General features: G+C 42.8%; 2 protein-coding genes across 7 annotated transcripts in view; one reads left to right on the plus strand and one right to left on the minus strand.

Moving 5' to 3' along the window:
* LOC109869143 (activin receptor type-1B-like) overlaps positions 1 to 10,830 on the plus strand; it is a 29,102-nt gene extending 18,272 nt beyond the window's left edge. Inside the window, exons 2-10 of one of the 2 annotated variants that reach the window (XM_031804427.1) lie at positions 2,854 to 3,093; positions 3,404 to 3,557; positions 3,690 to 3,802; positions 4,051 to 4,281; positions 4,478 to 4,645; positions 6,366 to 6,552; positions 6,734 to 6,858; positions 7,126 to 7,256; positions 7,505 to 10,830. In XM_031804427.1, the coding sequence (XP_031660287.1) occupies positions 2,854 to 3,093; positions 3,404 to 3,557; positions 3,690 to 3,802; positions 4,051 to 4,281; positions 4,478 to 4,645; positions 6,366 to 6,552; positions 6,734 to 6,858; positions 7,126 to 7,256; positions 7,505 to 7,630 (1,475 nt within the window). In that variant the 3' untranslated portion in view covers positions 7,631 to 10,830. The remainder of the gene's footprint in view (positions 1 to 2,853; positions 3,094 to 3,403; positions 3,558 to 3,689; positions 3,803 to 4,050; positions 4,282 to 4,477; positions 4,646 to 6,365; positions 6,553 to 6,733; positions 6,859 to 7,125; positions 7,257 to 7,504) is intronic. The other variant, XM_031804428.1, reaches the window with a different exon arrangement.
* Positions 10,536 to 14,228, minus strand: part of kmt2d (lysine (K)-specific methyltransferase 2D) — a 44,196-nt gene continuing 40,503 nt past the window's right edge. For all 5 annotated transcript variants that reach the window (XM_031804426.1, XM_020459048.2, XM_020459049.2 and 2 more), the window contains exons 49-50: positions 14,109 to 14,217; positions 10,536 to 13,934 (exon numbers count right to left, since the gene is read on the minus strand). In XM_031804426.1, the coding sequence (XP_031660286.1) occupies positions 13,842 to 13,934; positions 14,109 to 14,217 (202 nt within the window). In that variant the 3' untranslated portion in view covers positions 10,536 to 13,841. The remainder of the gene's footprint in view (positions 13,935 to 14,108; positions 14,218 to 14,228) is intronic.

Below are 14,228 nucleotides of genomic sequence, written 5' to 3' on the forward strand. Positions count from 1 at the left end.
TCAATTTTGCCAGCCATCTAAATTTTTAAAGCATATACCGGATGAATCTAATATCTTAACAAGGAAAGTCAGTTTTATGAACTTCAGTATGGTTTCAGAAATCTCACCCTTCCTACATGGCTGTTAGTTACTTAATTGGTGAAATACATACGGCAAATGATTGCGAAGATCATTAGATTTTTTTTTTCTTTCTTAAAAGCTTTTGATACTGTTGATCATAATAGTTTGAATAAAAATGTGAAACTGAGGAGTATTTGTCTGTAATAAAGCCCTTGTGGGGGAAAACTCATTCTGATTGGCTGTCAGAATGAGTTTTTCCCCACAAGGGCTTTATTACAGACAAATACTCCAGTTTCATCAGCTGTCCGGGGGGCTGGTGAAGAAGCCAGATGTGGAGGTTCTGGGCTGGAGTGGTTACACGTGGTCTGCGCTTGTGAGGCCGGTTGGACATATACTGCCAAATGTTCTAAAATGACGGAGGCGGCTTATGTTAGAGAAATTAACATTCAATTCTCTGGCAACAGCTCTGGTGGACATTCCTGCAGGCAACATGTCAATTGAGCTCTCCTTCAAAACTTGAGACATCTGTGGCATTGTGTTGTGAAAACACTGCACATTTTAGTGGCCTTCTATTGTCCCCAGCACAAGGTGCACCTGTGTAATGATCATGCTGTTTTATTCAGTTTCTTGATAATCCATCCACCTGACAGGTGTGGCATATCTTGTCAAAGGAGAAATGCTCACTAACAGGGATATAATCAAATTTGCGCGTATGGAACATTTCTGGGATCTTTTTATTTCGGCTCATGAAACAACAGGACATACACACTTGACTAGTTGTTTTGTATAGATTTAATTTACCTCAGTTCATTAACATTATCTAATTTCTCAGTGTTTTAAAATGAACATTGTCACTGACTTATTATTTGGTCCAAAGAAAATAGAATCCAGATTATATAGGGGTCCATATTGATGATATACCTGTAGATCATGCCTGTACGCTTTCTTGGTGTTCTGATTTGATGGTCAATTGTCATGGAACCAATAACTTCTAAGATCACCAAAAATATGAGGATAACTGGGCAAGATGTAGATATCTCCTGAACAGAAGTGCTGCGCTCTCTATTACACGATGATCGTCCCATTCATCAGTTACTGTAACATTATATGGGCCAGCACATACCATACCACTATCAATCTCCCTGCAGAAACGCTCTGTATGAAGAATATCATCTGACTACCTCAGACCGTTCAACACCTCCTTAAAATAAATAAGAGGACTCCTGAATATTGATCAAATGTAAGTTGCTCAATGTGTTTGCGGTACTTTTAATCACTTATTATCCTCTTGAATTCCCTAACTGTGGCTACGCCGCCCATGTTCAGGAGCGACCAATTCTCAATTCCGAATGACCTATTAAAGCCCCATGATCTGGAACGCGGTCCTGTCTGATTTTGCTAAGCTATCCTTGTCATTTTGTTTTAAAAAATTGTTAGAGGCACATTGTCCATCACAGTTATACACTCCCAGTAGCTTGACTTTCTGTTTAGATTTTCTATTCCTTTCTCTTTTGCGTCTAGTTTTAATTTGATTGTTTGTCCACACTGCTAAATTGGTGTGATTTTATGACCATTTGAGGAGGGGGGGGTGTTACTTGAAAAAGTTATTTTGGGCTTTACCCCTCCTGCACATACTGTTTATTTATTTTATTTTTTAAATTACAGTTACAAACTGTTTCTGTTTGAGCAAATAAACTAACCGGGCGGAAGGAGAGGGCTCAAGGGCTGCTTGGAAAACCCCCCAGAATAGGGAGAGGATTAGCAGAAGGCTTCAGAGTAAATCCCTTTTTATTTAATTTTTTTAATCCAGAGGGTGTTGAGGTCTGACAAGGCTTGGCCCTTTTAGAAGTGTCTTTTAGGTGGCAGCAGACCTGAATTCACTCTGTCCCTCTGTTTGAATTTGTTGCCAATTTTGTTCTAGTCTTGCTTTCAATTTCCTCTGAAGCAAGAGTGATTTAGTTTTGAGTGGCCCAGCTATTGTAGACTTGTTAAAACAGGCCCCTATCAAACTGTCTGTGCTGCGGGCTTTAAATCAAAGCTATGATCCTGACAGTGTTTTGGGGACCGAGTGGCGCAGTGGTCTAAGGCACTGCATTGCAGTGCTAGTGGTGTCACTACAGACCTGGGTTCAATCCCGGGCTGTATCACAACCGGCTGTGATCGGGAGTCCCATAGGGGTGGTGCACAATTGGCCCAGCGTCGTCCAGGTCAGGAGAGGGTTTGGCCAGGGTACGTCGTCATTCTAAATAAGAATATGTTCATAACTGACTTGCCTAGTTAAATAATGTGTTCTCTTGCTTTCTTTGAGTAGCAGAATGCTGCATTGGGGATTTGACTGTTGGGTTTTGGTATGTCTGTCCCAGCATCCCAGGACAGTCTCCTCTCCATGGAGTATTTGGCTTCCTCTGCTTTAGAGAAACTGGTTTCTGTCCTGGTCTCTGTCTGCTGCTAAACCAGTCTACACACTCCACTGGCTGTATTGTTGCGTCTCTTCCGAACGGGACTCTATCCTGGCTAGTCCGGTAGATGGAATGTACTTTGAGTCTGGTATTGTTGGTTTAGACGCCCTCTGCTGGACATGTGAGTAATGCAGTGACTCACAATTTTAGTCCGGACTATAAGAGAACTTTCATTGCTCATCAAGTGTTCTTCATCGCATTCTGTTCTGGGAAGTTCTCTCCAACTCATTCCACCACATGCCTGTTATCTCGGTCTCTGATTCAAGCGCCCATAGAATAGTCCTGATGCCTAACTAGTACTCATTCTAACCTTGTGCCTCCCTTTTTCCCTCAGCCCTGCGGTGTAACTGCACCAACTGTGTGAAGTCTGGTTACGAGTGTGAGACTGACGGGGCCTGCATGGCCTCCACCTCCTTCATCCAGGGGCATGAGCAACATGTAAGGATCTGTATCGCCAGAGACAGCCTTGTGCCCCCTGGCCAACCTTTCTACTGTCTCAGTGCTGAGGGACTGCTCAACACACACTGCTGCTACACTGACTACTGCAACCGCGTCGACCTCAAGGTTCCCTCGCGTGAGTAAAGCCGAAGTCACACCCGTGTGTGTGTGTCGCATAAGTAAAGCTTCCTCGTCTCCTTTTTTTCATCTGCACTGATTTGAAAGAACAGGGCTGGTGAAGCCCCCCCCCCCCCCCCCCCCCCCCCCCCCGAAGTAGCAACCATTCCGTGTCTACCCCTCCAATGTTTTCATATCAGTGCACATAAGAGAGAGGAGATGGAGGAAGCCACTTCGTACTATTGAGATGCACCCTTTTGTTTTATTTGACTGGGAAAGATGGTAATACCACTGCCAACACCCTGTTCTCAATTTCTCCCTCGCTCCAGTCCCTGTGAAACCAGGGGAGCTGGGCTGGGTGGGCTCTGGAGGCCCCTGGGGGCCAGTGGAGCTGGTGGCTGTGATTGCAGGGCCGGTCTTCCTGCTGTGCATGCTGCTACTGGTGGGCTTATTCCTCTTCCAGCATCACCAGAGGACCTACAGGTGAGTCTCTGGTCCCAGGTAGTACCATCTGAGTACGCCCTACAGATGGGACGGCAGGGCTGTGGTGTATTTGGAGAGGAGGGGTGAGAAGATGCAATTTTAGTTTCTGACAGCTGATCTTCTTTTCTACAGCCACAGACAGCGGCTTGAGGTGGAGGACCCCTCCTGTGAACACCTCTACCTGGCCAAGGACAAGACCCTGCAGGATCTCATCTATGACATGTCCACCTCCGGGTCTGGTTCTGGTGAGTAGACTGAGCCTACACTGCTGGAAGTAAAGGTTCTATACACAGAACCGCCCTGAACTCTACCCTCGCCTGCGAACAGAGGTCCTATTACACTGTGGATTCATTCAATGTTTAGAATACTCTTTAGCCACGTCTGTATGTAACACAATAGATGCATATGTGTACACATACAAGTTTAGTACAAGTTATTGTTTAGGCGAAAGCCCAATGGTATCAGTGGTCCTTCTTTCTGCTTCCTCCTGCAGGCCTTCCCCTGTTCGTGCAGCGTACGGTGGCCAGGACCATCGTTCTGCAGGACATCATAGGGAAGGGCCGCTTCGGGGAGGTGTGGCGGGGGAAGTGGCGTGGGGGAGACGTGGCGGTGAAGATCTTCTCATCCAGAGAGGAGCGCTCGTGGTTCAGAGAGGCTGAGATCTACCAGACCATCATGCTGCGACACGAGAACATCCTGGGATTCATCGCCGCCGACAATAAAGGTGAGCGTTCCGTCGCTGTTCTACTACAGCACCACACGGAGAACCGTGTACACACACACCACTTACAACACAGACATATCCCTGGTGTTATGTAGGTGAATTTCATCAACGTGCCGTTGTTGACTCAACAGTTTAATAATTTTTTATTAACAGTAGAATTATCCTCCATCTTTCTCTGCGTTTCTCTTTCTCTCAGATAACGGCACATGGACCCAGTTGTGGCTGGTCTCAGACTACCACGAGTACGGTTCTCTGTTTGACTACCTGAACTACTATTCTGTGACTATAGAGGGCATGATCAAACTGGCACTGTCTGCCGCCAGCGGCCTGGCTCACCTGCATATGGAGATACTGGGCACGCAGGGTAAGCACAGCGGCGAGATGAATAAGGACCATACCGTGCATTCGGAAAGTATTCAGACCCCCTTCACTATTTCCACATTCTGTTATGTTACAGCCTTATTCTAAAAAGGATTATTGTTTTTACCCTCATCAATCTACACACAATACCCTATAATGACAAAGCGAAAATGGGTTTTTAGATATGTTTGCTAATTTATTAAAGAGAAACCTGAAATGCCTTATTTACAGAGGTATTCAGATCCTCTGCTATGAGACTCAAAATTCAGCTCAGGTGCATCTTGTTTCCATTGATCATCCTTGATGTGTCTACAACTTGATTGGAGTCCACCTGTGGTAAATTCAATTGATTGGACATGATTTGGAAAGGCACAACCTGTCTATATAAGGTCCCACAGTTAACCGTACATGTCAGAGCAAAAACCAAGCCATGAGGTCGAAGGAATTGTCAGTAGATCTCAGAGACAGAATTGTGTTAAGGCACAGATCTGGGGAAGAGTACCAAAACATTCCTGCAGTATTGAATGTGGCCTCCATTCTTAAATGGAAGAAGTTTGGAACCACCAAGACTCTTCTTAGAGCTGGCCAAACTGAGCAATCGGGGGAGAAGGGCCTTGATCAGGGAGGTGACCAAGAACCCGATGGTCACTCTGACAGAGCTCCAGAGTTCTTCTGTGGAGATGGTTGTCCTTCTGGAAGGTTCTCCCATCTCTGCAGGACTCCACCAATCAGGCCTTTATGGTAGTGGCCAGATGGAAACCAGATGGAGATGTTTTTCAGTGGCAGGGACTGGGAGACTAGTCAGGATTGAGGGAAAGATGAACGGAGCAAAGTACAAAGATCCTTGATGAAAATCTGCTCAGGACCTCAGATGAGGGAGAAGGTTACATTCCAACAGGACAATGACCCTAAGCACACAGCCAAGACAACACAGGATTGGCTTCGGGACAAATCTCAATGTCCTTGAGTGGCCCAGCCAGAGCCTGGACTTGAACCCGATCTAACATCTCTGGAGAGACCTGAAAATAGCTCTGCAGCGACACTCCCCATCCAACCTGACAGAGCTTGAGAAGATCTGCAGAGAAGAATGGGAGAAACTCCCCAAATACAGGTGTGCCAAGCTTGTAGCGTCATACCCAAGAAGACTTGAGGCTGTAATCGCTGCCAAAGGTGCTTCAACAAAGTACTAAGTGAACGGTCTGAATACTTGTGTAAATGTGATATTTCAGTTTTTGAAAACATTTCTAAAAAATTGTTTTACTTTGTCATTATGGGATATTGTGTGTAGATTGATGGGGGGGGGGGGCTATTTATTCCATTTTATAATAAGGCTGTAACAAAATGTGGGAAAAGTGAAGGTCTGAATACTTTCCAAATCCACTGTATGTGTAAACAGACATTCCTAATTAGCCTGGTAGCCACGGTGTTCTACAACACAACAGGATCACCAAGTTAGCCAGTTAACTTTTGTTCCCATCACTTTACACCTCTCACACGGCCATTGTTAGCACTCATTGCCCTGCCTATAAATTAGATTATTTTTTTTATAGGATCCCCATTAGCTGATTCCATGATGACAGCTAATCTTCCTGGGGTCTGACACACAACTAAAGACATTACAGACAAATGACTTTACAGCTAATATATATTACAAACGATGACCTGGTTCAAATGTTAACCTGGTTTAAACATTGTCGTGTGCTCCTGTGCTCCTTCCATTCCAGTCTTCCAACTCAGTGTTTCCTCCTCTCTAGGTAAGCCTGGTATCGCCCACCGTGATCTGAAGTCTAAGAACATTTTGGTGAAGAAGAATGGCATGTGTGCCATCGCTGACCTGGGGCTGGCAGTACGCCACGAGTCCATCACTGATACTATAGACATCGCCCCTAACCAGCGTGTTGGCACCAAGAGGTACTGACCCGACTAGCTGCCATGTCTATTCATTTAATTCAGGACAACATTGTAAGAATGTGGAATATTTTTGTTCAATTCATCTCCTGAATTTGGTGTATTTGATACTGTATCTCAGTGATATACTGGTACACAAAACATCCTTTCCTTTAGTGGAAACCTGTTTGTCTCTGTCTCCCAGGTATATGGCTCCAGAGGTCCTGGAAGAGACCATCAACATGAAACACTTTGACTCGTTTAAGTGTGCTGATATCTACGCCCTGGGGCTGGTGTACTGGGAGATAGCGCGCCGCTGCAACACTGGAAGTAAGACACGGACTGGGTACCTTGCAGATGGTCCAATCTCACAATGCCTGGGGAAGTGCTTCAGCTCATTTTGGCCACACGAGTAGTTACTTAGGCTACATGGGGATTTGTAAATGAGTGATTCTGTGCAGTCTGACTGCAATGTAGTTTCATTGAAACACACCTTCACTTGTCAAGAACCACATTACTATGAGAACAATCTTCTTAGACGTGAGCATGTGACTGACCAGGCTCTCCCTCTGTTCTCCCTCTGTCCCCCCCCCCCAGGTATCCACGAGGATTACCAGCTGCCCTACTTTGACCTGGTACCCTCTGACCCCTCCATAGATGAGATGAGGAAGGTGGTGTGTGACCAGAGGCTGAGGCCTAACGTGCCCAACTGGTGGCAGAGCTACGAGGTAATGAGAGAGGGAGAACAAATACGTACAAAAAAAACTCTGACTTTCTGGACAGAAGCATTGCATTTATTTTCTAAGTTATTAGTGATTGACTGCATTTGAAATGTAAACAATTGTTTTTGCAGTTTTATTGTACTTTTAAAATTCTTTATTCACATAAGGCAATTGATTTGACATTTCCTTTTCACCCTGTGGGACTAGGTAAAGTTGGTTGACTGACTCTAACCTCCCCCTCTCTCATCTTCCAGTCTCTGCGTGTGATGGGTAAGATCATGAGGGAGTGCTGGTACTCTAACGGAGCGGCCCGGCTCACGGCTCTACGTATCAAGAAGACTCTCTCTCAGCTCAGTGTTGAGGAGGACATCAAGATGTAAGATAAGAGTGGGACGGACAGGCGGCAGAGCCACGTAGCTCGCTGGAGACGCACAACGATAGACACAGGCTGTATATCAAATGGCGCCCTATTCCCTATCTAGTGCACTACTTTTTGACCAGGGCTCATGGAAAATAACACGGAAAGGACTGAGACTAAATCCTGCCAGTTTTAAAGCCACACTCCCAAGTTGTGACAAGGCCTACCCCGCCTTATTAGCCATAACTACTGAGAATCTCCTCTGCTGCTCCTCTCTTCTCCCTCCTTCACCTGGTTATCCCAACCTCCTCTCCTTCACCCACTCTTATGGGCCACCACACTACAACATGATACTACCATTATTATCCCCACCAACCTCCCTGTTCAGTTTTACTTTGTGCTCCGAGGCAGTAAATATTACTATTGTACAGTGACAGGAATTTAGTTTGTAATATTTTGTACCATCTTTTTATTTTTTTATTTTTTTTGCCACAAGACTAGCTATGTCCTGAAAACTCATATTCATAATGTGGTTTCAAAAAATTGCTTTTGGGAGAATGTGGGAGAGTAGCAGATGACTCGCTTGTCGTCACCCAACTATCTGTACAGGATGAAATCAACCATATTAGGCAGGAAAGTCACTTCTATGGACATGTCACAATATACACTGAACAAAAATATAATGCAACATGTAAAATGTTGGTCCCATATTTCTTAGGCTGAAATGAAAGATCCCAGAAATGATCCATACTAATTTGTCTACATCCCTGTTAGTGAGCATTTCTCCTTTGCCAAGATAATCCATCCACTTGACAGATGTGGCATATCAAGAAGCTGATTAAACAGCATGATAATTACAGGTGCACCTTGTGATGGGGATAATGAAAGGCCACTAAAATGTGTAGTTTTGTCACAACACAATGCCACAGATGTCTCAAGTTTTGAAGCAGTGTGCAATTGACATGCTGACTGCAGGAATGTCCACCTGAGCAGTTGCCAGAGAATTGATGTTCTCTACCATACGCCACCTCCCATGTTGTTTTTAGAGAATTTGGCAGTAGGTCCAACTGGCATCACAATCACAGACCACATGTCACCACGCCAGCCCAGGCCCTTTACACTCACCTGTGGGAGTGTCTGAGATTAGCCACCCGGACAGCTGATGAAACTGGGTTTGCACAACCTGAATTTCTGCACAAATGGTCTGGCAAACTCATCTGCGTGCTTGTCTTCACCAGAGTCTTGACCTCACTACAGTTCGACATCGTAACAGACTTCACGCCCAAAAAGTGTTCTTTTCGCAGATAAATCCCGTTTTCATCTGTACTGGGCAGATGTCTTTGTGTACGGCGTCATGTGGGCGAGCGGTTTGCTGATGTCAACGTTGTGAACAGAGAACCCCATGGTGGGGATATGGTATGGGCAAGCATAAGCTAGGCACAACGAACACAATTGCATTTTATTTGTCAATTTGAATGCACAGACATACCGTGATGAGATCCCTCGGCCCATTGTCGTACAATTCATCCACCACCATCGCGTTTCAGCACGGTAATGAGCAGCCCCATGTCGGAAGGATCTGTACACAGCGGAAAATGTCCCAGTTCTTCCATGTCCTGCATACTCACCAGACATGTCACCCATTGAACATGTTTGGGATGCTCGACGTGTACAACAGCGTGTTCCTGTTTCCGCCAATACCCAGCCATTGGAGGAGTGGGACTTACGATCAACAGCCTGATCAACTCTGTGAAGAAGCACAGTGTGTGCTTCAGTATGTGCAGTATGTCAGTATGTGCCTCATACTGACTGATTTTCTGATCCACTCCCCTACTTAAACATTTTTTTAATGGTATCTGTGAACAACAGATGCATATCTGTATTCCCGGTCATGTGAAATCCATAGATTAGGGCCTAATGAATCTATTTAAATTGACTGATGTCCAAACTCAGTAAAATGGTTGCATGTTTATTTTTCTTCAGTGTACATCAGCAGAGTAGACTCACAGCTGTTCCTGTACAGCTTTCAGAAGCCTGGAATACCTTGTAGTTGATTGGACAACATTTCACATTTAGTCATTTAAGACTTGTCAAGCATTAAAACAGATGGGTTGCATTCTGCTACTTGAATGTGACTCCTACACGTATCACATTTTGAGATTTGGTCCAGTTTTGAAATGTGGCAGGGATCTTTTTTTTGGAATGGTTTTATTAGATATTTTTGACGACTACAGAGATTTGATGTGATTTAAGAAGCCAGTCAAAGATGTAGCCAATTTTTTTATTTTTAATTCAGTCCAACATGTAGGTAGGGGTAAGGAGCCTTTTGGAATTAGACTTAAGCGCTCCAGTACTGCTTACCGTGCGGTAGCAGAGAACAGTATGAATAGGGTGACTGGTATCTATAAGAGGCATAAACGATGGTAATGAGAACTGTTTTACTATAGACACTACTGATGAAGACATTGTGATTTGTATACAAAACATAGGCATCTCTCTCTGTATTGTGGTCATTTTTCTTTAGTGACATCTTCAATGGTACTTTCAGCTGGTTTCTTGGAGATGCAGAAGTCAAAGAGAGCTCAGGAAAACATGATTTATTCTTGGCTTTTCTTGGATTGTAGGTATTGATTTTCCCTTTTACACTGGGCTAGTTGATATTGTGATGTAACTATGAGCTCATCTCACCATTTTGTGTATTTATTTTTGATTGAACAGGGCAAGAAGAATAGGCTTTGATCTGTTAACACTGGAACTGGGCTCTCTGAAAAAGGATACAATGTGTTCTGATGGTATGCAGAACAAGGGGGCTGTCTCAACACTGGGACCTCTGTCTTTACTGAGGTAAAAGATATAGAATGCAGAGGGGGGAAAAAAAAAAATTCATTTGGATTTGGGGCATGTATACCCCAGTAAATGTATGTTGTTGCTGCTACTGTAACATTGGCAAGGATATGACAGATGGAGTATTTGGGGATCAATCTATCCTGGTATTTCATGAGGGCTTTGAGGAAGAGATGGTTGTCATGAGAACCAAATGTCAAATATTCCTATCCATGTTTTAGCATGGGATTTTTTGTTTTTTGTTATACCATCAACTGTCCTATTCATACTGTACACCTCTATTTCAAACACCATGTTAAATTACTATTTTCAGGACTAGTTAGAAAATGTGTACATATGGTAGGTGATATACATTAAAATACAAGTTTTGTATTAGTCTGTCTGAGTATCACTTTAGCATGCAAGTCTCAACTCGCATGTTTTATTTAAATGAAAATAAGATTCCAAATTATATTTAAAAATGCATTTTATTTTTCTTTAAAAGAAATAAAAGCAGAGACAAATGGATGGGGGAAGGGGGGGCTGTATAGAAAACCTCTGTCGTTCTATGTACAATTCAAAATTATATCCATACAAAACATGCCACATACAATAAAAATTATTCATATTCCCTTAAAGTAGCTCAGCTGTACAGATGTAAAACATTTTTAAAAAGTTAGGTAAAAAAAGTTCAACTTTTAGCAAGCTCTTTATTTAATTTATGATATGCAGAAAACTTAAATTAGATATTCAAACATGATAGAAGGTAGGAAGAAGTTACTTAGGCTAAAATCCAGTGAGCGGCAAAATGTCTAATGGTCTTCAAATAAACAGGACAAGAAAAAAAATAGCACTGACTCATACTTTACCAATATCTACCACTTAGAGAAGTACTATTGAGTGCAATTTATTCTCAGGTAAGTACTGGGTTAACTTTGAATATTTAGTCATAACATACATCAGACAGAGTAGCCTGTTTTCACAAGGTATACCAACACATTCACTTCTATAGGGAAGATGAAACACCAATCATATTTAACTAATATCCTAGCCAGGGAGAAGTTAAAGATTTTCCGTATACTAATGATCAAATTGTGACCAATCAAGGGAGAGAGGTTTTGGTAAAATTGACTAGTAGCATAAATTAAAAGTAAATGAACAAATACATGAACAATTTGACATAAATACACAAATGTTATGCACCCTTCAAGTGATTTCTCATTGTTGTAATAATCTTGACAACTTTCCATTATGCATCTACAACATTCTTTCACTCTTGGCTTCTCATCCAAGTCAAGACCTGACATCTTCACATACCTATTTTAACAAACTGTCTTTGAAAGCATATAGCAAAAAATGCTAATAGAAAACAGGTAAATGCAAAAACACTCCATTTTACATATATTTATATATATACACACACACACAGCATAATCTTTGATAAAATGATATCCAGTGGTTGATTTCTTTCATCAATTTTATTTCTCTACAATTTTAGATTTTTATTGATTAAAAAGGGGTTGGATAAAGAGTTTGTTGCCCCCCTATAGAATATATATACAGTTTGTACACTTTTGCATTTTTCTTACGTGAGGTTTTAGGTCAGGGTAGAGGGGACATCACCATGGAGACTTCAGAACTCTCCCCTTTGAAGATCTACTTTGTTATTAATTTCATTTAAAAAAAGAAAAATGCCCTTTTTTTTTGTTTTTTGACAAGTCTTCCCCTGCCCTTGATTAAAGACTCCAGTATAGAAAAGACCTTACTACCACTAGAAAACCACAACACAGGGATCTTTAGAAACACACCTAGCTGTGGTGTGGTTAGACAGGCAGGGCCAGGCAGAGAAAGACTCACTACAGTAAAAAAGTTTACAACAGTCCACTACATGATATAGAGAGGAAGATGCTAGATTCATGGTTGACGTCATTCGAGAAAAGAAAATATAGAAAATGTAGATGGGATTTCAAGGACTAAAAGGTGGAACACAAACGGGATAGTAGTCTTGCATTATTACCCGCAAGCTTTCTGCTTAACGTGTGACCAGAAGGAATAAAGCAGCAAGCGTACGTTACACTTCTCGCACTCATTAGTTGAACTTGATCGTCTTGCCAAAGACGACTTATTAAATTAGCGCAGTGATCCTGCTTCGCTTTACGCGTTGACGCACCAATCCCTCGCTCGGTCCTCCAGAACGCAAGGTTAGATGTTACTGTGCATTCAGTCAACTAAAAAGCATGATATCTAAATGTGTTATAAATATGCAGAGAAGGGCAACAACAACATGAAATCCAGGATGATCAGGAGTCATCTCGTGATACCTGTTAAGCTTGTGATTGATCTTAATGGGATATCTTTTAAAAAAATGATCATATAATTAATTCCGTCTGTATAGATAATTAATGAGGAGTAATATTGTTGGCTCATTATTGTAAAATCAGCATAGAATAGATAGAGCAAACCGGCTGCTAGTTAAGTTTCCCTGCTTGTCCGAGAAGGCTATATTATTAGCCTAATGAAAACATTCCCACCGACCCCTTTCTTCCCCCTTTTCCACAGTAGCAGTTTTTACACAAAGTAAGCAGTCACTCCCACTAGATCAATGAGGTAGACTGGGGGTCCAACTAACCCACCTTTTATAAACTCCTTTAGTCAGTCAGGCCAATAAAACCTTTATGTCTGGTGCCTCTAGAGGTCAACTTTTATTGTATCAGACATCTTTCTACTCCCGTCTCCATCAGCGATACATAGTTCTTCTATACAGACTCAGAGCCACTGTCTTCAGGATTGTCTAGCTAGCCAATAATATCCACGTTGGGGAGTCAATCTCCACCAATGACAACGGGAGAGTGTCTTTTCCTTAAGGGTTAGGTTAGGAAGAGGGGGAGTGCGGGGGGAGAAGAAAAGGATAGGTAAGACCCTAAAAAAAAATGCATTCGTTTGTTCTTAGTACTTAAAATGGCTTCTTTCTTCAAAGCTCTAGGTGAGATCTGTCCTAAGAGAGTATTGATATCACATAGAATCAGAACATTTGGTAGGTTTAGAGGATTGTATTCCAGCCATAGTTGTTGAAGGGGGGAGCGGTAGGTAGGTAGAGGAAAGAGTTGCTTTTGGCAGAGGACACAGTTCATCCACAAAGAGATTGTCCCACCATTCGGCTGGATGTCAATAGAGGTGGGTTTGTTTGTGTTTAGAATCAGTAATGCTATTCAAACCTTTGGCTACAGGTGTGAATGCAAACGTCTTCGTCTTATTGATTTGGAGGTTAGATTTCCCTCCTCGTTCGTCAGCTTATGAACTGGGTAAGTAGTTCTAAAGACTATAGGCTTTGGCGCAGCAGGAGTGTTCTGTTCTGGCACCCAGGAGAAGGGACTCCCCCCTCTCTCTCTACTCTGTTTTTCCCTGTTCGTTTAGTTCATCCACTTTCGGCAATTCCAGGCCCCGCAGTGGCAAGGGATCTTGTGCTGATCGTCCTCAAAGTCAAACTGATAGTCGTACGTCAGCTAGGAGAAGAGACAGAGAGGGTCAACAACAACACTGTGCTGTAATATCACTATTACATCAACAGTAGTCACACTGCTTTACTGTAACACAACCAAGACCCCCAAAGAGACAGTTTAGGGCTTTTAAATTGGTGAAGGAAGCTGTATATTGACCAGGGTTCTCTGTGGTCTCACCTCTTCTCCCTTGGGGATCCGGCGACTGGAGATAATGATGATCTTGTCCTCTTTGTCAAACGTCACCACCTCGGCAACACAGTTGGGGGCACAGGAGTGGTTGACATAGCTGAAGAGGAA

The sequence above is a fragment of the Oncorhynchus kisutch genome, linkage group LG24 (genome assembly GCF_002021735.2).
Source record: "Oncorhynchus kisutch isolate 150728-3 linkage group LG24, Okis_V2, whole genome shotgun sequence".
Lineage (NCBI taxonomy): Eukaryota > Metazoa > Chordata > Actinopteri > Salmoniformes > Salmonidae > Oncorhynchus > Oncorhynchus kisutch.